The 25,175-nt window shown below is 35.1% G+C and overlaps 1 protein-coding gene across 14 annotated transcripts in view; it reads right to left on the reverse strand.

The window, feature by feature from the left end:
* The window catches only part of dac (dachshund family transcription factor), a 181,079-nt gene that overhangs the window by 43,548 nt on the left and 112,356 nt on the right, over positions 1 to 25,175 (reverse strand). For 6 of the 14 annotated variants that reach the window (XM_073082541.1, XM_073082540.1, XM_073082535.1 and 3 more), the window contains 4 exons: positions 24,629 to 24,699; positions 23,932 to 24,195; positions 17,678 to 17,899; positions 1,853 to 1,936 (listed from right to left, as the gene is read on the reverse strand). In XM_073082541.1, coding sequence (XP_072938642.1) covers positions 1,853 to 1,936; positions 17,678 to 17,899; positions 23,932 to 24,195; positions 24,629 to 24,699 — 641 coding nt within the window. Of the gene's footprint in view, positions 1 to 1,852; positions 1,937 to 17,677; positions 17,900 to 23,931; positions 24,211 to 24,628; positions 24,700 to 25,175 lie in introns of all 14 variants that reach the window. The other 8 variants (XM_073082533.1, XM_073082532.1, XM_073082529.1 and 5 more) reach the window with 3 other exon arrangements.

The following is a 25,175-nucleotide window of genomic DNA, read 5'->3' on the forward strand; positions in this document are numbered from 1 at the left end:
AAATTACGCAGTATTAGTTATTTATTCGTAAATGTGCTCTAAAAATGTTTTTATTTGTCAAGAATTCAAAAAAAGAACTTACTAAAATAAGCCGTTTGTGGCTTCATTCAATTTCAAGGCGGCGAAGTATCTTTACTTATCTATGCGCGACGGTGACGATTTTCCATCAGGTAGTTCAACTTATCGAGAAGTATAAGTATTTAAAAAAAAAGTTTTCTTCTGTCTTCGATTAATTTAAGACATTGCAAACTGTTATAATTACTTTAAACAAGTACCTAAGTACCGCGTATTTTTCCTTTTTAATGATGACGGAAACTGTTAATGACAGTTCAATATTCGCATTTTTTATCTGTGCCCACAATTTTATTGCAACGGTCGCGCTTGACATAAATATAACATGTCTCGCAGTTAATTAGAACGTGTGTTTCCAGCTCAGTAATTGTTTCATTAGATCCGGTGACAGCCTTACTGTTACCTGTCGGCTATATATTAACATTTCGATTTATAATACGACTCGAACATTAACAGAAACCTTCCGTAATTTGCAAAGGTAATGTCATTCCAGCATGTAAATTCTTTGAAGTGAACTGAAGTGTGATATTGTTGCTTGGCGTTTAAAGTTGAAATTGGCTTGAGCTGTCGATCCGAAGGGATTAAACCCTTTGTCTTAGGGCGCTAGGTCACTGGCGCCTTGTTGCTTGACATTTGTAAAAAGGTCACCCTCATTCTGTTACGTTTTCTTTATTTGCTAAATGCTATGTTGCAATGGTAAGGAAAGGGTGGTATTGTTAAGATTCGAATAACCTTTGTATTTGTTAAGTGCTCTAATTTAATCTATTTGTATAAATGTGAATGGTTTGTGATTTATGACATAGTATTATCTTCCCAAAATAACTAAATACACACGGAGTTTTAGTGTTGAGATTTATTAATATACATTTGTGAGTGTGTGTGTCTCTATTTTAATATTTGAAGCGTTTATTTATTATCGCTCAGATATGAGTTTAATTAAATAATAGTTAAATAGTATTGTAAAATGATATATTGTATTGTAGAATGAAATCCAGTGTATCACAGCAAATTCTTTTATAAACGGCATAATTGTAGTGATTACAGAGACGTCAAAGAAACCCATAAAGCTATCAATGAACCTATAAATTGAAGAAAACGTTGGAACACGCGAGCTACGGCTTGGGAAAGTAAAAAAACAAACATGAAGATGCCACTAACAATAAGAACCGAGTCGTGCTTATAACGTGTGAATATACGCATAAAAATGCATTAATTGTACATCAATAACGCAATGTGGCATACAATTATGGCGGCGGCAATGGGACGAGAGCACGGAACGAAAATTGGCAACATACAACACGGCGTGTAATATGAGAAAATAATAGTTTCAATGTTGTAGATAAATAACGTGGCAAGGAAGAAGACAATGGTCCTGTAATAAGATCTCCTGTTAATTTTGGCGAATGCGAAGCGCTCGTGGTCGAGATTTATGAAGGCATTGAAATTACACCCTACTTGTTCTTTCCGACCAGGTTATTGGTCATAGTCTATTGTGCACCAGAATATCAGTTTTATAAAAACACCGAACGACGTTATCCATTTTCACTGTTTGAATATTAGTTTTTTTGTTTAACATTTTATTATAAACTGCATTGTGTGATTCTTTAATAATTTAAATTGTAACACCTAGTCTATTATAAGTGTTTAAAGTGGAACATCAAGTTTTGTTATTCCTTAGAACAAAGTTAGAATGAACATTCTTCTTTTTAAACTAATATAGGTCTTGTGTAGTTTACACATTTGATTCCGTATAGGTTATAAGGGACTAAAATAAACTTACCTCTCATTTTCTGTTCATCCAGTAGTTGCCGCTCCAGGTTATCCTTCACTTCTCGCTCCCTGAGCACGTCCATTTTTAGTTCAGCTGCAACAAATAAGAGATTTGAAAAACTCGCATTTATAGGAACATATTTCTACTAAAGAAAGTTGAATCCATTTATTGTCATAAAACATCTGTAATATATTCCAAATAGAAAATTTGTCCTATGTAAAGGACTTACTACGAAAGGGTTAAATAAATATACGTTGCAAACGTAAAAAGCTTGCAAGTGGTTTCGCTGTTATTGCAAATAATTCCTTGCAAACTCATTTGTCTTATCTATGATTGATAACTTCCTCCTTTTATCACCTTTTATTAATTGTTATATCTTTAATCGCAAATAAAATAAACGCAAATGTATTGCTAACCTTAAATTCCTATCCATAAGTAAGCGTAATTAGGTTAACGTTCCTTTTGTAAACATTAAAATTTTCCAGTTATAAATGTTTACTTTAAAACGAAATTTCCTATGTCATCTTATCTTATTCTTTCATCAAAAACATTGGACATAGAATGACACCGAAGCAAATAATGGTCAATCTGTACGGTAGTGTTTACAATAAAGTAATAAATAAATTTATGAGAACGCAATGTAAAGATTTGCTTTACAAGAATTTATCTCGACAACAAGGAAGAGCGAGCAAGATTATCAATGTACGAGTATTTTTTGTTATTTTGTAGATTATACACAATTAATTTTCGCAATTTATTTCATAATCCGCAAAATATGACTAATTAATATTATTTGTATAATATTAGTAGTATAAAAGTAGTAATGCTGGTAACTTAGCATGAATAGTGTAAAATGGAATAAAATACTTATACTTTTTAATTTCATCTTCGTTATTTCTTCGTATTTTGGTTTACCGTTTAAAGAAAGGAAGTAAAGGGTAGAAAATAGGTAAATAACAAGTTTAAGTGAAATAGATGGTTTTGTGTACACAAAAGGCATTGTATAAATGAACAGAGCTAAACCCGTAACAAGGCCGTCAGCAAGGGGCCGATTAGGAACATAAACACGGATTAACTCATTCGGAATCCGGGTACCATTGTGAAGGAGTCGAATTGAGAGATTTGCATAACTTTCAATTAAATCTAACCTGACGGAAATGATTGGGGGAGCAAGTTCCGATTCGGGTATTTGAGACGCCGATTATTTGATTACAATAAGTAAACACAAATCAAAATCAGCTTTCCGGATAATTAATTCGTTAATATTAATATTTTGCCTGTCGATTAAAATTTGAAGAGCATTTTTATGAAATATGCTCTCTGAATAGACAAATAGGATGATGCAAAAAAGACGACAGGTAGATAACCGCTAGGTAAATAGAGATGTGTGTTTCACTAAATAAAAGATTTAATTTCAGTTGTAGAGATCTAGAGGTATTTCGTATATTAAAAAAAGTGTCTAGATTTGTGTGACAGAGTAACCTAGTGCTACTAGCGCAATAACTCAAAAACCATAGTTAATAACTATAACATGTAAATTTAACAGACACTCGTACAATGATTAAGTTAAAAAGTTTTATGTAAAGTTGAAGAGTAGTAACAGAAATTTGACCAAACTTTCAGACAAGTTTCGATTAAAACCGGGTCTGTTGTCTATTCTAATATTGTCAAGAATAAGCATTATGTTTCATTTTCTTTATCTGGAATGTCATTTAAATAGCTTTCAGTATAAATTACACCTTATACAACTTTGACCGAGCCACCGTGGTCTCAGATAAATTTGAATCATAATCACGTGATTCAACTTATTACTTTTAATAAGTATTAATAATACATATTACTCTGTGATTAAACCCGCAAGTTTGAACAACTAATACAACACAGATTTACTCGCCTCTAAGATGTGAATGAACGAAATGAACGCAGCAGAACGACTGAAATTTGAATAGAAAGAGGTCACGCTCGTTCACAGTTTAATTCGGTCCCTCATTCAATTAGGTGCCTAACTCGTCTATCTAATGGAGCTCGTAAGGGATCACCCTGATTAACTTGTGTTGTTAGCACCTACCTATATTGCACTGTCTTACGCATTGCTACTAGAATTGGCTTAAAACCCTTATAATTAGACAGTGAGGAGATTGAGTTCATTTGAGTTGGGAACACTGTTACAAACATTTGTTCGTGATGTCGCAGGACTCTTTGATTTTGACACGATGATGATGATTTTGATATTTCTATTTATTTGATATACATATTAATTGCCTTTATATATTTAGGATTTTTTTTGTTACGCAAGTTGTGTGTATTTTACGAGTACATTTACAATAAGAATAATTAATTAAAATGAAATTTGGCCATAATTAAAATGAAAAATAAATTTATTAGAAACATTAAAAACATAATATCTTTCATATTGTCAAAAGAAGAAAAGAATATTATCAAAAGTTCTCAAGCATGTATACCTATCAATAAATTAAAGACTTGAACTTATTAGAAAATTAATCAAAAGTACTATTGCATGTACTGACATCAAACTCACACCACTATAGAAGGCCTAAATCCGTTCTTCACTACTTAAACAAATTTATTTATCACATTAAAAAACAACAACAATAATCATCATAAGTCTTGAACTTTGAAATACTTCATTTAACATATTGTTTATTACCCGGCCAATTCAAGACGTTGTTCGAAAGAAAGTAGACACAAACATTGGAGGGGTCGTTCGGGCGTATTGCAATATAGCTGGATGCAATTAAAGTCATAACAGCATTACCGGGCCCGCAACTATCATGTTCGGTAAGGCAAGAATTGTTTCGTTTAATAATTCTGTTAGGTTGGTAATTATTTAAGTCGATTCGATACGAACATTCTAATTGAAACCTGCATAGCAATGTTAATGTATGTGCACCTACCTACTTACTGTTTTGTTTTGAAATCGGAAACAATAAGTAGTTGGATTAACATTTAATTATAGAACGTAATTTTGCGTAAGGTAATAATACTAATATGTAAAAGTAAAGTATTTGTCTATGGCGTAAAGTTTATTTTCCAGCCAACCTACTAATTATTTTGAAGGCAAAAATAATCATAGCTTTATCAAATTTGTTATAGTTATCTTAGATAAAGTTCAACCAAATACAAGTTCTCCGATAAAGAAAAAAGTCTTTGATGTGAAAATTAGAAAAATACCCTGCAGGCACAAAGACGATTTAATTGATTACTAGTTTGAGAATATTCCAAGTAATCAGTATATAACATGACTTGAACGGACAAAGAAGCTGGTCAACTGGTTGCGTACCGTATCGACAAACAATAATCTCGATGATAAGAGGGACAAGTTAACTCTCGCATGCTATGTAATAAGCCCCAAGAAGCCAGTATGAGTCTCCGAGCCTATCTCTACCCATGATCTTGTAAATTGAAACGTTGTCCTGTAGACCTGTACCGAGTTGTCGCTGTTTCATTGTCTTTTTGTAATTTTTTAGATATTCTACGCGATATTTTACAATGCTTCGACGATAATGTCGTTCGTATTTGCTACTGCGGTATATGACGTCTAATAAGTAAGTTATGAAAAATAGATTCTGGGCTTGATTATACGAGTAAATGCGCTAATGTATCAGTCCGTCATATCTATCATACACTTCAAACTTATGGGAACCTCATTTAACAGTACTTTTTTGTTTTAGTTTGTTATAATTTTATATTCATCTTTAGATTTATTGAAATAGTCTATATAAGTGATTTAAAGAACTAGAAATTTTACAATTTAATTAATAACACAAGACATAATAACACCCAATATCACGAGATATTGTATAATAGGTATACCTGTATGGTTAAACCGTTTTTCCATATCAATTTTTATCCCGCAAAAACTCGTCTCGATCTTTGAGAGATTAATTTCGAATCAATCCCGATGTGGTGTAATTTAGAGGGCTTTTAGTTAAGAGTGGTTTCGCACATGAGACGTAAATTACCTCCGCCGAGGGACCGCCATTAAGGGTCGGCGTCGGTATGCGTCGTATCAGCGCATCTCGCGATTTGCGAGTAGTCTCAACAAAAGGTGCTCCCGGTGGTCTTTGCGTCCTAAATACTTGCTTTGAGATCTATCTCACTGTTTCATGCTTGATAAGTAGTGCAATGATAGTGACGCGAAAATAGTGAGATTTTTGATTGGTTGTTCGATTTTAGAGCTGGTGTGTTTCTAAGATTTCGAAAAGTGATGATAAGCAAAGTTCAATAGATGATCTGTTTACGCTCTGAGCTCTGTTTACTTTGTTTATATGTATTTTTTTTCCAAATTTTTACTATTTCTTTAAATTTATTTCGATAGATATATGATCGATTGAAAGCGGTATCTTTTCCTCTTGCCGGAAGACTATACTTTACAAAGGATCATCTATGAAATTAAGCCATCCAAATTACAAACCAAAAATCTCAATGTAACTTACAACATTAAACCATATAAGAAAGCAAAAAGCGGAACATTTGGTCGTTATTAAATCGATCATCATATCGAATAAATCAAATTAAAAAACCTGATAGAGTCGAGTTCGATGAAAAAATTATTACTTTATAAATAAAATAACAATAAAACTGATGCGCCGTTCAAGGGAATATATAATTATGGACAATTATTATTATACCGAAACTCAATGGCTGATAGATGATTGAAAGGATCGAAACCCATAAACAAAAGGATCGATTTTGGTTACGCAATTTAATAATGGCCCCAAGTAATTAACTGATATCGTAATCGTTTCGTATTTTACGATACTTATGCATATGTATTGTAACTTGTGAGTTTTTTTAAGATTGAAGCAGGAAACGATGATGGAGTGCATCTGATGGTAAATGGTCACTGCCACCCATGGATATTGGTAACTTTTTTTTTTAAATGTAGGAGTAGCAGACGAGCATGCAGTCCACCTGATGGTAAGTGGCTACTGCCGCCCATGGACATCTGTAATCAACCCCAGATAGGATTAGATATTCCTGCCTGAGGTCCGCCACAGATGCGCCGCTACCCTTGAGGACTAAGTTGGAACGCCTCGGAAAAGTACGTCTCCCTTACCACACCCTTCAAAACGGAACACAGCAGCGCTTAACACTGCTGTTATTAGGCACAAATAGGTGTGGCGGTGGTGCCGCTGGAGTCGAACCACAAAGGGTTCTACCACCTTACTTTACTAACTCTATTATAGAAAGGGGTTTTACTTGAAGCTAATTACAGATGCCTTGCCAGTTTTGAGGACTAAGATACTCGCCCCATATGTAAATCTGCTGACTTCCATATCCAAAACGCTAAAACAACTTCACTTTAGAAGCAGATCGGTTAAAGATCAGACTATACTTCTATCACTTTTCAGAGATAAAAGTCGTTTATTCTTATTTTCTTAGTAGTCAATACGATTGACTTCGGAAGGGTCGCGGGAAAATTGTATTTCTCTTCAATTTTGTGCACTCAGCAAAAGCAACAATATTTAAATTTGGAATGTACTCGCACCCTTAGCTACGTAATCATATCGAGAGGTCTCATTGTTATTCAAATTTTAAGTATTTGTATTCAAGAAATTAATATTAGTGCAACACACGAGAATATTACAAATAAAATTCACGACGACATTTGTTTTTTTTTTTTTAATATTCCATCAAGTTCTTTTAAAAACAAAGTATCATAAAGTATTAGTAGTAGTACTTAAATAAATAAAGTATCTATTACGCGCAAACATTTTATGCAATTAAAATAAATAATTGAAAGTCACTAAATCACCCAGAATAAACTTGATTTATTCTAATTAATAACAAACAAAGAAACGGTTTAATTTCACCATGAAATACATAAGTCATAGGGTGTGCGAATTAAGACATATTTTCACGGCCCCCGCATTCGCGAAAACTAAGTTGAGCTTGCAGTTAAAGTAACAATTAAAGTCTGCCTAAAATTTACGACTCAAAACCAGGAAAATTATTTAAACGGGCGTCGAGGTGAACGCGACCGAAATGGGCCTTTGCAAAGGGAAACAAAGGTAAGGATTCCGCTCGCCCTCAAATCGCTTTTGGCCCTTTTATAAACGAACGAAATGAAGGAAGTCTCTGTCGATCTTAAGGTGAAATTTTAACAGTAATTTCACAACGAATAATGCTATAAAGCTAAGTAATATCGTTGATTTAATGTTTTAACGGAAACAGAAGTGGGAATAAGGCAAAATGAGATTCAAGAGGATTACGCAAAGATTATGTAACTGGCCCGAAATATTACTAATATTGTACAATCTTAACGTCGTTCACTTTGTTGTACAAAATAATTTATCTGCCATCCAACATTAACTGAATTCGCGATATCCTAAAAAGGCAAATTCAAAGTAACGATAATGGTTGTCATGGCGCGGAAAACGAATTTTCTTCCCTATGCTTTTTAAATTTACAAACCGGCAGCAATTTTATTTTATTGTTATTAGATTTTTCCGGATTATGTCACACTGCGATGTCACTGCGGAGGATTATTCCCGCAGTCTCTACGCTAATAATCATAAGAATTGCTTCCCTTTATTATGTGTGAAATTTAGAACATCAAATTTTTGCAACCATTACACAGAGTTCACCCCTTAACCCTAGTAATAAGGGTGGATTTCCGTGAGCAGGCGTTGATGTGTCTTCGTCATAAAAAGTACGCTTTCTACCAGTACTTTATTAGATGCGAAGATTTTTCCATGTATTGTGTAACATGTATAATTTCATGAATATATTATTACTTATACGAGTATTCAGTTCGTTAGTCGCGACGAAGTTTATGGTTGTTATACACTCTTCCTTATAATACTCATATTGTTTGTAGTAGAGGTACAAATAATGAAGATGTCGCCGCAAAATGAACTAAAAAGGAGTAGTGTATCGAGCGTGCACGGTCGGAATAACTCGCGGTGTTATCGACGCACGCGCACCCAATCTGCGATCGAAACACACCGGATAAGATTATCCGGTAGCCCTGTATTATTTTAATGAGACTACACGACTCCTCGAGATTCAATACGATACGAAAAAGCTTAGGTAACGAAGCGAATAAAAAATATACGGGTCAAGAGAGATATCACGCTGCCAAGCCGAGATGACGGGGCGTGCAATGCGAACAATCCCCGAACGGGGGATTTTTAAATTAGCCACCGAACACGATAAACTCCTGTACATCTACATACCAGCTGACGGCAGATCGGCCGATACCATTATGTCCCCGGTACGGCACCGATTAAAAAATATCCACATTTATAAGCGAACAACATCTGGTATTTAAATAAGATATAAACGCGAGAGTCCGCGAATGTTTTGTTTTTCGGTTACATTTTTTCTTTCCCCGGCGGAAGCTCCCCTCGACGGATATATTGGTATTAAAAATGTAAGGGAGATTTATGCGAATGGCTCTAAGCTTTCATTAGTTGTTCCTTATGCGATGTTTTTGCGGTCGCCGCTCCCTGACCGGTAATTTTTCATTTTTCTGCAAAGTTCCCGATGTGGCGGCGCGTACCTAAAAATTTAACTGCATACCTATAAATAATTTTTATATCCCCAACTCTTAGCAGCTGCATGATATGACTTATATTATTTCGGTTCCCTGTGCGTATCGAGGAATAGAAATTACGGAAAGTAACTTTTAATGGAAAGTAATGGGACTTGAAGTAGAGTCGAAGAATTTTTGGCTCTAAACTTTGAAAGGTACAATTTGTGTTATTACTGTAATTTTGTAACGATTACTTATTTACTTATTTCTTTCTGAAATACGAATTCTTTTAGTCATAGACAATATTGATAAATCATATATTAAAGATGTAATAATTAAAAAAAGGGTTGCACTCCGGAAGTATCAGCAGAAGTGAAAACTTTCGAAACCTATAGTAGTCACAATTTAATAGGCCCATTTTGACACATGCCATCCCAATGTCATTAATATCTTTAACTAACTTTTTAGTAGGGAAATTACGACCACGTGACGGTTAGAGCTTGCAGCTTCAAAGCATTCGAAAGAAACCATAATCGATTAACTTTGAAATAATCGAAACTTAGTGAATGATAAAACGAAAAAAAATACAGTTTACGACCGATACTTACATTTAATCTTCTAAAAAGGATTGAAATTTTAAATTACACTAGAATTTATTTTCTTTTCTCCTTTTTATTGAATATTTAGATGATTTAGAAAAATATATAATAAATATTCTGTTTACAAAATATTAAATAATTTAATCAATACGATGTGTGGTTGTAATCGATTTGTCGTAAAAATTGGTTTCTTTGGTTATCGATTCGTATGTCACATGCTTAGAGCCTAGCGATGGCATGTGTCAAAATGGGCCTATTAAATTGTGACGACTATGGGCTCGAACACAAAACTGCGATGCGACGCGATGCGAATTCGCAACGCAGAAACTTGCGATGCAAATTGCTGCGATGCGATATCGTGCGGCGTAGCGTCTCTCAGGGTGACCAACAACAACAACCACTGTGCGATGCGAATCAATTCGCAAGTTCTTGCGATGCGTCGAGGGAGCTCGCAGATTTTTGCGATGCGACGTCGCATCGCAGTTTTGTGTACGAACCCTATAACCGAGTAATAAAATATGATAAATAAAAAATGCAACTGACACCCATTGACATATTTTTTCTATGGTGACACCGGATGACATCTTGACTTTTGCAGTTTGTTTTGCCGTCTTACGAATTTTCGATGAGGCCATGTGTCCTGATGCGAGTTTTTCAACAACGTCGCTAAAGAAGTTTTCACTTCAGGAACAATAAAGAGAGAGATAATACAGTGTGTGTTGCTGTACCTAACAATTGTAGTCATATTACTTTAGTTTTTATTTAATCACCACTGGCACCATTAGAAATATTCTAATTTAATGCGTAAGAATATAATTCAAAGGTATAACATAGCAAAAAGTTTTATTTTCTAAAATTTTAGGTACTCAAACAAACATCTCGGAAACGCTTAACCATAAACACATGCATGTAACACATTATTCCGGCTTGTGATTCCGTATGTAAATTACAACTAGAACAAGGGGTTGTTTTGCCCCACAGAGACAAAACATGACAAATAACACATGAACTTCCTTATTCAAACCTTTGTAATGAGTTAAGGGATCTTATTATGTTTGCTGCCAAATATCTGAGCTAATCTAAATCTCGCTTTACGCCAGTTTTAAATATTAAGAACAGAGTGGAAATTTCCATGAATACAAAACATACGAAATGTAAACATACGAAACAGAAATAACATCGTATTACTTATTTCTTATTTTATTAAGGCTTAAAAAAGAGGTAACCTCCATAGAAAATCAGAATCTTTAAAATTATAATGATCCAATGAGTACAAGTATTTTTATAGTTTTATCGAAAGTAGTAGTTACAATATTCTCGTTATATTGTAATAGTTTTTCTTTTGAATGGCTTACATGTATGTATGTAGTATGTGCGTATATGTGAAGTATTTTAATGTAATATATTCGACAATATCGCATATTTCATACGTAAAAGAATCGATACTTTTAATGCAATTAAGATCTCATTTCAAAGAAACATCTCCATAGTCGCATACAACATAGTTAACACAAAAATGTGTGACAACAGATTCTTATTTCCCTCTACATCATACATATACCTTTATTCTCCGTACGTCACATTAAATTATTTCGGCTAAGTAATTCTGAACGGTTAATTATTGTGCACAACCTGGGAGGAGAGTTGAGAATGTAATTATTATTAAACTTTACGATTGTCTCACTTCACCCCTTTATATTGTTAGATGAAGTCGAAAGGACGTTTTTGGTCGCAACGGGGAAGAATTTTGAACAGTGTTGTATTCGCAGTACGACTAAATTCGAGTATCTAAGTATGGAGATAGGACCTTCTTTGGTGATAGCGTTACATGTAAGATCCTAAGGGAGTTTCTTAGCTTGTTGCGGTACAGGATTTATATCAGAGCTACTGTTAGTGTGTTATTCGTATTGTTATACAATACCGATTCAGTTAAATTGAAAAGTAAGTATGCTCTGACAAGACTAAAATTAGATTTATTACGTCCTTTACAAATCAATTGGATTCACTCTGATAAAACAAAAGAAAAATAGGATAATATTAGGATAATATTTTGGCAACTTATGGCAAAATCGGCCACAGATGCGCCGCTACCCCTGAGGATTAAGCTGGAACACCTCGGAAAAGCATGTCTCCCTTACCACACTCTTCAAACCAGAACACAGCAGCGCTTAATGCTGCAGTTATAAGGCAGAAATAGATGTGACGGTGGTGCCGCTGGAGTCAAACCACAAAGGGTTCTACCACCTTGAAAGTCCACCTTCAGAGTCTATAGATGTAGTAGAGTAAATTTTACGTCTTTATAAATTACATGGGTTTCGTTGGCTTATAAATTTTTCAGCTTTGCAAAGGAGGCGCACATATTACTTATCCTAATGGAAAAACATTCTTCCACATCTTATTCCACATCTAGGGGGGGGGGGGGAGGAATATAGGGATGTATTTTGAAATAAGAGTGCTCTAAAGAATTGGCTTTTTTGTAGTATTAATAATTAAATACCTATTTAGGATTTTTAAATCAAATTTATTTTATTTATGTTGTTTGTCTAACAATTCCCGACAAGGTGGTTACGGTGAAACAATAAGTCACGTTCGATATTCAAAGTGGTGCTCGCTAGATGGCGTGCGTGTGGTCGAGTCGCGTGCGCAATGTAACCGGAGCGACACGCGCAAGTAATCCAATATGGCTGCCCGATGTCTCTCGCATATCGGTACATTGCAGGAATGGCATTTTAATATCCCTCCGTTAATGTCACTTATTGTTTACTTCGTTGTACGGCCTAGTGGTACGGAAACCACGTATCCGATGCTAGGATATAGCCAATCAGGTTGACAGGACTTTCGCTAAATTTCCATGGACCTATCCTATAGGGAAGCCACTTAACTACCGTCGGTATTAAATTACAGATGACGTTCATTGAGAAATTTCTATAGAAAATGGGAAGAAAACAAAAACTGATACTTAAAACTTAATTTCCAATTCTAAAAACCTTTAAATGTTTTTCTTTTCAAAATATCGTTAGTTGTACTTTAAAATTAATATTTTGTGTATCTATGTATAAAAGGTACTGACAACTAAAAACCTTAATGAGTTTGTGGAGTCTAATTTTACTTTAGATATTGTAACTAACAACATATTTTGATAGAAGAATAAACGTACCAATGCATTTTAGCACCTTAATATCTCCTTTTTGATAGAGTAGTATAAAACCGACAAAACAAACGAACTATTTATAATGTACTCACAGCAAACTCATCACAATACCCGGAGCTCATAACTCGGAGCTAGCTCCCAGCTCGGGAACAACGCCCAGCGGCTAACGAGGCAAGATGCGCGATACACCGACGACGCATTGTTGCTGCCGCGACAGCTTTCGCGCCATTGTACGCGAGGTGTTCTGCGCTAATCATTAGCCGTGATCGCTGTTTGTTTTCTTCAAAACGTTCAAATTGTTCAATCCGATTATGGAAGTTTATGAAGTTCGTGTATGAGTTCTGGAAGAGTCGAGTGCTATGTATATTTTATGATACATTGCTTGGTTTGAGTAAAATGTAGCTTAGGTACTTTATTCCGTTTATCATATTGATTTCTTTGTTTAGTGTCGATTGCATTTGTGATTTCACTGTTTAATTCGAGACTTTAACTTACGAAATTTAAAAATTAATAGAGCTTCAAAAATACTCATTAACGACCACGAGTCAATCAATATCACACATAGTATAAAAAAAATACAACAATGTTATACCTAAGTTTAGATAGTTACGTACTATATGGCCAAAAGTAAACACTTAGTGTTTTTATCCATTTTCATTTTTAAAATCAATCAAAGCGCGAGTATCTGGCGCTGTAATTCGGTTCCACCCCGACATAATAGCACTGTCGCCGTCAGCATTGTAAAAGCTTTCATATCAATTGAATCCATTAGCTGAGTACACAAGTCCTGTCTGTCTATTTGCTCATCAGTTTTTATCATTGGCCAGTTCATGTTTGTTCGATCGGTCACTTCCATGTTATTGATGGGCTGTTTCCCTCCAACAACACCATTGCGATCTGTTATCACAATTTACGGAGCAAATTAAAACGTAAGCACCTGTAATACGGACTGGCGAATTTAGGCCGATAGCAAAAAAGTCACATTTGATATCTGTTTACGTAGTTTCAATAATGTATTCTAGATTTTAACAAATGGTGCCATTTTGCGCATTCATATATTTAGTATTTTTTATTTTAAAAGTCGTTAACGGACATGCAGTCCACCTACCTAATGGTATGTGGCCATTGTCGATCATGGGACAAATTTAATTATCAGTGACTGACTTGGGATAGGATTACATTCCTATCTGAAGTCAGACACTGATACGTTGCTGCTACTTTTAAGGATTGAGTTGGAGTGCCTCGTGTAATGATCCATTCCTGAACACACCGCTTAAAAAAACCACAGCATTAAAAGATTGGTTTCTCCAGAGCTGCAACTCAGAAATATCGACCACCTTTCCAGTACTATTAAATTTTACATAAGTATAAAAATCAATATTTGAAACCATATTTTATTACAGCCACACAATCGTACACCAGAATAAGCCTAGTAAATGTAGAATGTAACCACACAAACTAGTTTACGTGCAAAGTTTGAAATTATCACTGAATTATGTTAAAGTTCCTTTAAGTTTTCTCCTGATATGGAAGTGGAATTCTATTTAAAACAGGAACCCATAAAACAGGCTTGTCCTATCTACCTGTGCATGTGCCATTTGTCCATTCGACGGCACTTAGCTTAACAAAAACTGATAGTTGTAAAACAAAAGAGGAAAACAAAACCTCGGTAACAAGACCGGGCCATTTGGTTCAGAAATAAACTAAGCGGTAAGAATTAACAGGGATAAAGGATTAAAAGAGTAGCCGAAGCAGATTTATGTCGCGATGATTGCAATCGGACCGATTCCGCGTGTAACAGCACTTTATTTATTCTCATCGGCGAGAAGTGCATGAACGTTGAACTTAACGAAATTGAAAGTAATGTATGTTTGTTCTCTCGATACGAGTATGATTGTTTTTAACGATTTACATCGCAGCACTTAATGTACTTTGGTTGTTGGTAAAGTAAGCCAAATTTACCGTACGGTTACTTTATCCGTGTTCGCTAATCAATAAAATGTTTTTCGGCCAAAACATAAAAAAAGCTTTTGTTCAGTTATCATAAAAAATAGAATGCCAATCTAAAACGGCAATTTCTTTTCGGTGGGTAACGTGTGGAGGTAAGCAAAGTCTGGCTTGGAAGTAAATCGTGAGAGCACTCGAAAGGGCGACAATATGACAGCTATTTCCCATTCATTGCTACTCTATTTACAGGAACGAATCGACAGAGGTTTATCATAGCGAAGTCCTTTCACACAACCCTTCACGCGGTTATCTGATAACGCAGTGAATGCGGTGCACATTTGTCTGTGCGACACTCACTCCACACTGTCTAGTGTAAAAATTGTCAGCGAATGCGACTAGATAGCGATCTGCCATTTGCGAACGATAGAGGGGTTCTCCGTTTGCTTTACAGACATAAAACAACATATCTGCGGTATATTTTACATTTTTCAAACAACGACTCCTATGTCATGTTCTATTTTATTGCATGCTTCATTTAGATCTTAATCGGCAATATTATCGGCAAAGTATAGAGTTCTGAAGAAATACTATTACGCAGGCGGGGCCAGAAGGCGTACCGATGGCCAGGTAATGAAACCAATTTCCCATATAAAAGCGTGGATACATAAGATCGAAACGAATGAACCAACTAAAATGCAAGCCCTGCTGCCAGTAACACCTATCAATTCACGAGGCGAACCGAGCGAGTGATTGCTGTAATTTCTATAAAAAAATCAACGGTAAGGTTCGCCAGACACATCGATTCGAAAAAATGTTTCATCAACAATAATTTTATTATCGTAATAACAAAATTACGGGTTGATCGTGCGAAACCGCGAATACAAGTCTTAGTGGTGAGGGCTTAGAGAATTTATTCCATCGCCGTTTGCCTATATGTCAGGGGGAGAAATGAAACCTTTGTTGGCCTATAGCATTATTATTTCTCATTTTGTTTTGTTTATTAATACAATTGGCTCGAGGCGCAATATTGATATTCAAGTTTGATGATGACTCGGGCCGCGAGTTTTCTTTCCAACCTCCTCTGTATTTTTATGGGTTTTATAACAATTGTGTTCCCCGAACCTTTTGTTTGAGAGTCAGTGAATTGTATAATACTTACTGAATAAATTTTAAAATTTATAAAATTTCCATTATAGTTTGAGTGAATAATGGACAAGGTATTAACTTTATAACATCATCGGCATATCAATTTATTTAATCGGCAACAAACGTGAAACTTTCCCCTGTTCTTTTAAAGATCTTTATTACTTGCGATGCTCAACTCAGGTATACTTTATCAATAATTAGATATAAAATAACTTGACATAGGATATTCATAGTTCACGGAGATTCTCATGGAGAAAACGGAATGACGTGTATAAATAACTCGCAGAAATATCAATTAAACAATTATGCTGTCCGAATGGAATCGTGTGTAATGATAGTGGGCCGGGCTATAACTCAGACGCATCTGTTCTACGGGTATTTGCAAAGGCACGACATGCGCCTGCGCCGCTGCGCGAAATATTACCACTCAAGCCTGTCTCCAAAGTTTCACGGACTCTACTGTACTACTTAAAGATTCTCGTTCACATTACAACGCAAATTTACCTGTGAACAATTAAAGAATTTAAAGAAGAAGAACAATATTGCAACTGCAAGAAGATTTATATTGAGACTACTTACAAACAAATTAGACTTATGAATACTTTAAGCAATACAGATCTAGTTGCTGTAGATCTTTTATATTTATAACTACTGGATAATGCAAGATTATTAAAATATTTAGTCGCGCGATTTACAATTACTAAATATTTGCCATTTGCCGGCAAGTACTTACTGTCATAAGTCATTACTAATTTCAATATTTTATCGTCATAATGCATTAAATAGCGGCCATAATGCGATGCAAATGTATCGCGTAGTATATTTATAAAGTGGTTAGGTAGTGGCTAGCACGCAGCACTCGCGATAAAAGTACCCACTTGATCTGAGCCTAAGAGTTAATCAATGTTGCTTATACGAGTACGTATGTCGGATTACGTAGAATCGATTCGCGCGAGATGTTGACTAATATCGATTATAACATTTACGTCGGCCTTCCTGCATGTCTCTATAATATGAGCATATGATAATTTCGTATGTTAATTCTAAAACGGTTAGTTGTAACGTCTGGTTTTAATTGCAATTTTAAAGCAGTAATTTGTCGGCTTAGTGTTTTTAAATTAATGAGGCTTTTATTTATGCAAAATTATCGGTTCTTATGACATGTTAACTTATTAAGATTTAAATACTTACAACTTTAAACAGTATTACGTTATATACGGTCATATGTAGGTATCACGTTACGTATTACTACGAGTAGTATTACTAGCTAACTTTATATTTTTATCCATAGTTGTCTGTTACCAACAAGAATATTATTTAAATAAATTTTATATGGATCTTCAAAAACCTATCCATTTTACATTTATTCTAAAACTTACTCAATAAAGTGAATAGTTAGTATATCAATTGATCATACTAAATACCTAAGTTGCTAACAGATCACACAAAGAAGTAGATAATTCTAAACTATCACAAAAAATATGACATACCTTTCTCGTAGCTGATTTGCCGCTCCTGCTGACGAGCGTTGTCCGCTGCTACCTTGAGTAGCCCCTGGATATTACGGAGCAGGGTTTCGGTGGAGGAGACCAGCGTGTCGGCGGTGGGGTCGACGGGCACGGAGGGCGGCGAGCTGGTCGGCGCGGGGTAGTTCACTGGCGCCGGCGATGTTGACGCGGGTAGGTCGCGCTCGCCGTCGCTCAGGTCTGCTCCTGCCCGGCAGGTACACATTTTAGTAGAGGTATTTGTAGGCATAGGAGTGTTAATCGAAAAGTTTGATTCTAAGACATGCAGAGTTTAAGAGTCATGTATCGTATAGAGTTGTATGAAAGTAATTGTGAGTCGCTTAGAACACGAAAGAAAATATCGTAAGGTTTAGAAAGGTTTGTAGGTAAGGTTTAATCTGATTAGTATGATATAATGTTTGAGTTATTCTTTGTTGTATTACTATCTGTATTTATGATATCTGTAGCAAGGAATACGCTAAATAACTTGATAAATCGATTATGATTGTGATTCCACTAATAAAACTTGACATATCATTATTGTATAGATCTATATTACTGATCTGAATAATTTAGTAACTCAACCAGCATTTAAATAAGATACTTTCCTAACTTAAAACTCAGAAGGTAACGTTAAATACCTATTTAATTTCGTATCTATATTTTATTTTATTACAACAAAAATACAAAACATGTTCAGAAGGTGCCTGTTTAATTACCATGTTAAAACTAGAGCACTTAAATGATTTGCAACCGCACTCCTCAATTTATATCCGATGTTCTTAGATAAATCATTAAGGTGAAACATTAATTCTGGCAGTCTGTAAGGAGCTTCAGGACAAAGTTAAAAGCTACGGACATAACGTTATTTGGGATCGCGTGCGTGTATCATTCCCATCGCAATTATTATTGCAGGTACATCGGTATTGCGTGGTGATCATCGACACACGGCTTTGATGGAGTCCGCAACATACTTATTCAGATTAAGAGAATTAATCATAATAAAGTGCAGGGTACCCCAATCCGTTAATCGTAATTGATGGTCAATCAATTATGTTTATAGTTACAAATAAAAAGTAGAGCCTAGTGGTTAGAAAATTGGCTTCTCATTCGCGGAGTACGAGGTTTGAAGTCCTATGGCACCTATGATTTTTCAGAATTTTCTGCGTTTTGGATATTAATTGTCACTTGCTTAAAATGATGAAAGAAAGTATCAGGAGGAAATCTGCACGCCAAAAAGTTGCAAAAAAGTTCTCAAGGATGAGTGAAGTCTACCAACTTCGCACTTGGCCATAGCTGTGGACCTCTCTCACATCGACATCCGTGCCGAGCAGTAAGAATAGGTTGACGACACATATCGAAGCTGTATAAAAATAGATCAAAACATTAACGCTTATCAACAACAGTATCAGCTTACAAGGAGAATAGAATTTAATTACGTTATAATAAAAATATGAGAATGTTACATGACTACGGAGTCATAATGTAGTAGAGTGTGTAGTGTTCTACTCGATGTAGGTATGTTAGTCGAAGCAAGTTACAGAATAGGGATCCGCTCGAGCCATTCGACACCGAATGGGCTGTCTTTAACCGATTTATATGCTCCGTTGCACTATACCGCCAGTTATTCCTTTTGCGACTTCGATCCGAGTGTACACAAAGAATATTTTATTACAACTAATTTCTATAAATAATTCCAGTTTTATCGCATATGGAATATACAATTGTTACATTTGTCTATAAATTATATTATAATAGAAATAGACGTTATAGAAATATATGATAAACTGTACGTAAATGTACGCAATATATAAATAAACAGTTTAAAAATTTTTGTTTATCTATTTGAACTGGCGGATTTAGAAACAATTTTCATATGTATTACTCCTATTAATTTGTGACTATATCACAGTACCTATTGTTGTTTTTTAATAAATCTAGGGTTCTTGCGTAAAAATTTGAAACCACTCGCATGGATGGATCTGCGTGAAGAAACTATGTATAAAACAATATGACCTCAGGCGGACTCGATTATTTTGGGCGCACGGATTGTTCGACATTATGTCAATAACGGACCGCACACATAAAAAAAGAAAGTGTTTCGATTGGCGTCTCTCACGGTCCAAAGTAATCTATCGATACATTTAATTTAACTGACAAGATAGTGAACGCTCATCACATAATGAAGACAACATCGTTTCGTCATTGTCGATGCGCACGATAGCACTTTCGAGTTGTCACAACACCATCTTCCTAATAAGGCCAATTAACAGAATTCTGAAAGAGTTTACCGCGCGATATTCGACTCTTTTCAACATATACTTTGAATACAAAGCGATTCGTTCGTCTCCAATGAGATATAAAACCTTATAAATGTGAAATAAAAAGGGGTCGGAAACGAGACCGCGGTTGAAAGGAAGAGGTAATACACGACGGACAGAGATCAAAGTTGAATGACATTGTGGCTAAGAAAAATCTTTTTATAATGAGACTCCGGCAATCGTGATGCACGTGAATCACGTATCGACAGAATTAATTATAAATAAATATACATTTGAAATGTGCTGCTAATTGAACCTTCTAAACTTCTAAAGTGTGATCAATGATAGTCGAGAAATATCAATTTAGACCTCCTATCCTGGACACCCGAGTTCAAAGGATCATGTGCATATTAGAAATTTTATAGAGTGAAAAAGAAATCGCGCGAAAATATCTATGATTGGGACATGTATGCAATATTATTTAGAATGTTTGAAGTTTTTCAACCCGTATTTGACAGATGTGGTACCATATTATTACTTAAGACCTACTTTTAAAGGTGGTAAAAGCCTTATAATTTGACCGGGAAGATACCACGGCCACATCTATTTCTAGTGAAGCACTTTTTGCATTTCGGTGTGGAAGTCAGCTAACATATATTATGAGGCGACCATCTTAACCTTCAGAAGTGGCAACGCATCTGTGATCTCCATCAGATAGACCAGGTTCTATGAAGTTAGTGGCTGATGCTTGTTTACTACGCACAGTAGTGGAGAGTTAAGATCGAAGTTAAAACGAGTTTAGGCTATTATTTTCTTCCCTAATTAAGCAGTAATTTGTAGAAGACAACAAATCCAAAATAGCGCATCGTGTTAACTATTTAAATGAACAATTCTCGTCTTAATCGTCATAATCTATTCGTTCCCACGGTCGTCAGTATTTTGTATGTATATTACAATAACCACAGTACACAATCCTCATTGTTTCAAGTTGCGTTGCGTTAATTTAGCTATTGTATGCTTCGAGTATTTACATTTGTGAATCGCTGTTTTGACTTGCACCCTCGCGTAAGCAATTGTGTACCACTTGTACGTTCTGTATGCATACATACGTACATGTGTGATACTGCTAAATTATAAGTTTGCTAAGATGTGAGTCACGATTGATTTGCAACTTTGTAACTAGTAAAATATTTTATTTTTTGAAAGGTTTATAATACTCTTATCTGTATAGTTGTGTTACTTGTGGTAAAAAAATGGTTAACAGTCGAATTAAAGTGTTTTTCAACCAATCATGAAATCATTACTATTTCACTGCTGATCATACGGACGGATTCCTAAGGGTTACAAGGATTTAGGCCATAACGTTGCTAGCCAAGTGTAGATTGGTAGACTTCACATTATCATTGACAACTATATTTTATTAACACTTTATTTTTAAGTAAATAAATTGCAAATATAATTTAATTTACTTATAAGTAATAAAACTCATAATACGATAAAACAGGTAATTCCTAGATGCTATAATTGGTGATGGAAGGACTAATCTACGACAGGTAATTATAAATATCTTGACTTTAGATATCTTGGACTATGGAAGTCGTTATGCACAATACACAATTAGCTTTATTTTTGTTCATTATTATCAATCAAAGAGCCAGTTGTATGTGCTATCGTAATTTAGTGACATTAAACTAATAACGAGCTATCATTTGATTGATGATCTAGACGGGGATAGCGAACACTAAATTGATTAAAATATTTAATACGGCAATAGATTCAATCTACAAAAAGCTCAAGATAAAATGAGTGTTAGGATGTCATTGAAGAAATTGTCATACCATCCATCATTGCCGCAGTAATATCAACATCATCCATAAAATCATTAATAAGTTATGCAAGTCCAATTTGTTTTAGGATTTTTTTGGTCTGTACTTTTTAGTGATGGTGACATATTACAGTTAATACCTACCTAGAATTTTAGAATGTCAACTACATTCGTAACATTTGCATTTGCGTCTACATGGGTGTAAATAAAAGTATTGTAACGTGTTCCATTTGTTTTTAAGTAATCAATAATCATACCTATTTGATGTTAGATAAATGTCATCGGAGATTTTAATATTAATTTTGATAAAGTGCCAAAGTAAATTATGAATATCATGGTCATATGGTTAATGTTATTAGTAGGTATAAATTAGTGTTTGTAATTGATGTTGCTAGCATTATCAATATTGAAAATATCTTATTTAAAATTAAAAGTTGTTAGATGCATTATCAGAACACCTAATCCAATTACTTGCGTAAAAATATTTTTAATACTTGACGACTAATCAGAAAAAATGCACGTTTCTTAAATTTCGACTTTAAAGATTAACATTTACGTAGTAAACGAACTTCACGAGACATTTCAGAATAAATGTAATATATTAGCAACTGATTAAACTAAAAATGGTCTGATACGGCCCGATACATACATATGGTCTTTTTCTTCAACGGAATGCAGTAAACGAACCTTTAATGATACAAATAAAAGATACGCTTACACCGAGGTGTAAAATAGAATTACCTCCTTATGCGTAAGTACTATTATATGTATACATCATTGAGGGCGATTGCGGACGATGGTTATGTTAGAATTTTATAACCAACCATTACAAATAATTTAAATATAAAAATTATATCTAGATATCTGAATAAAAAGTTAAAATAAATACTTAGTTGCTTATTACACGTTCTTCTTTATCCCTTTACATGGATATAAAATAAAAACAAAACCTAGTTAGTTTCTGATACTACTGCATAATATTTTTAATCCTTTATAAGGATTAAAAGATATAATGTTTTTAAAGATGGAATTTTAAAACTACTGGAAAGATATGAAATATACTTTAGCACCTAGTCCACCCTGGACATTCTTATGAGGACTGTTAGTTAGACAAGACAAACAATATTGTCATAAACGATCTCAAGTTCACCTCCTCTAATGATTCAAATCAGTACGACCACTAAATAACTAGTAACAATAAAATTTCACCATAAAACGTTAGTATCGCTACAAAGTGTAGTCCGTAAGGATTTTCATACACACAATTAAAATGTTCTCTTGAGGAGTAAAAAAGATGGCTTTATGGCTGATAATTTCCGAACTATGAATGCTGAAGGTTCCAGGGCTATTACTGGGTAATTTTGCAGAGCATTACATGGAGTACCACGCTCAATGGGTGATACGACTCCGTGTTAAAATTACACGGACACTCTCTTGTCATGCCCGGTTGTGATTACATCGAATAGGAAGAGCTAATTTATTACAATCATACCGTGGTTACATTTTATAGGAGCTGCATTACACTGAACGTTGCAGTAATCTGTACGTATAACGTGAGATTGAACTCTGACCTGCTTTGATAGTTTCGGAAAGTAAGAAGTGATTGTAGATGTATTATTAATTATTTTGCAAGATGAAGGTAAAAATGTGTTGCTTGTAAGAAAGTAATAAAAACCGATATCATCCAGTAGAAAGAAGATTATAACTACCCGGAAAACCCTGGAAACTTTGATACCAAAGGTATACCCGCATTATTTATAATTTTGCACTTAATTGTCGAGTGATGTACTCTTGAGTATTGACAAACGCATGATATCCTATTGGTTTCATATTCGACCCTTTACGCTAGAGTTGTGTTAGAGTCTCTGGCACCTTAATTTTTTCCAAGTTACAAGCGTATGAGAAATTTTTTTTTAGTGTTTTTTTTTAACGACTTGTTTTAATACAATACGAAATCTACTTGTCTAAAAAAATTGGATGAAGCTCTCAAAAGTGTATGAAGTCTACCAATTTGCTCTTGACCTTAATAATACAGGGTGATAACGCTTCTCATTTTAAAATAAGACTCATGCTCAACAGGAACAAAAATATGAAGTTGATGATAATGATTTCCCTGATTATAATTGTTTTGATGATGATAATTGAAGGCTTACCGTCATCCTCATCCTTAACATTGTGGTCGTCAGGATCAGAGAGCGCCGCGTCACTGTCGTCGGTGTGCGAGCGTGGTGAGGCAGCAGCCGTGGTGGAGGGCAGGCGCGGCGGCTGCGGTGTGCGGCGCGAGGCGGCGGAGCTCCGCCCGCTAGCGGAGCCTTCGCCCCGCTCGCCTCGGTCGCGGTCGCCCCGCTCCGCACGCTCGCGCTCCCCGGAGCCAGACTTGGATAGGTTGAGCACGGGACTGTGGCCCGGTGATGAGCCTGCCATGAAGTATACTGGTTTTCATTGACAACGCTCTAATACCGTAACTGACAATAAGGTGTTTATACTGATGATCCAAATAGCCTAGCGGGTAGTATATCAGTTTAATATGTAGAGGATTCTGGATTCGATCCTAGGCCAAACAAACAACTAAGCGGTCAATTTGGTTTTTTGTTTTGTTGATTGTTGTCGTTACTTGTGACCATGTTATCCATGACAATAAATTCTGGTGTGTAAGACATATGCGAGTAAAAGTTCGTCATATATATATCATGCTTGCTGCAGTGACCTGTTGGTCAAGTTTGTTAACTTGACTTGAAGAGTGAAGGCATCTGTCACTCTCTCAGGGAATTATGGTTGGTCAAAACGTGTAGTTATTATTACCAGTAGTATGCAGTTTTTATCGTTAGATTAGTAGTAGTAGTTTCTCACCATTATGTGAGCCTTCACGAGCTTTGTCCATAGCTATGACACGTTCAATATCTCCCCTCTCATCACGCAACCTGAAACAAAGCAAAAATAAATATTTAACGTTGAACTACCATCAACAACTACCAAATATAGGACTAGCATCGCCACATCTATTTGTAGCGTGTGCGAGTTCTTACTTTTGTTGCAATTAATTCTTAATCCTAAGAAGACGTAGCTATGACGTAGCATGCTAGCTCGGCTTCAAGTAGATCCATTGTTCTGCATGGATTTGATTGCAACTGTCCATTGGTAGTCGTGATCACTTATCATTTGGTGGACTGCAAGTACGTTTGAAGTTTTCATCAAAAATATTTATGTAATTGATTCTATTTAATAAAATAATATACACAAATAAAAAGACATGAATGAAACTGACTCAGGTTTTCTAGTGTATGATATTTTACCCATACATTTTTAATCAGCGCCCCCATTGGCCTGTATCAGAACTGATTGCAAATGTATCGGAAATACGTAAACAAATACAAAAGCAGTATTTTTTGTAAAAACG

The sequence above is a fragment of the Epargyreus clarus genome, unplaced genomic scaffold, assembly GCF_041222505.1.
Source record: "Epargyreus clarus isolate Ecla_fem2 unplaced genomic scaffold, WU_Ecla_fem_2.2 ptg000018l, whole genome shotgun sequence".
Taxonomy (NCBI): Eukaryota; Metazoa; Arthropoda; class Insecta; order Lepidoptera; family Hesperiidae; genus Epargyreus; species Epargyreus clarus.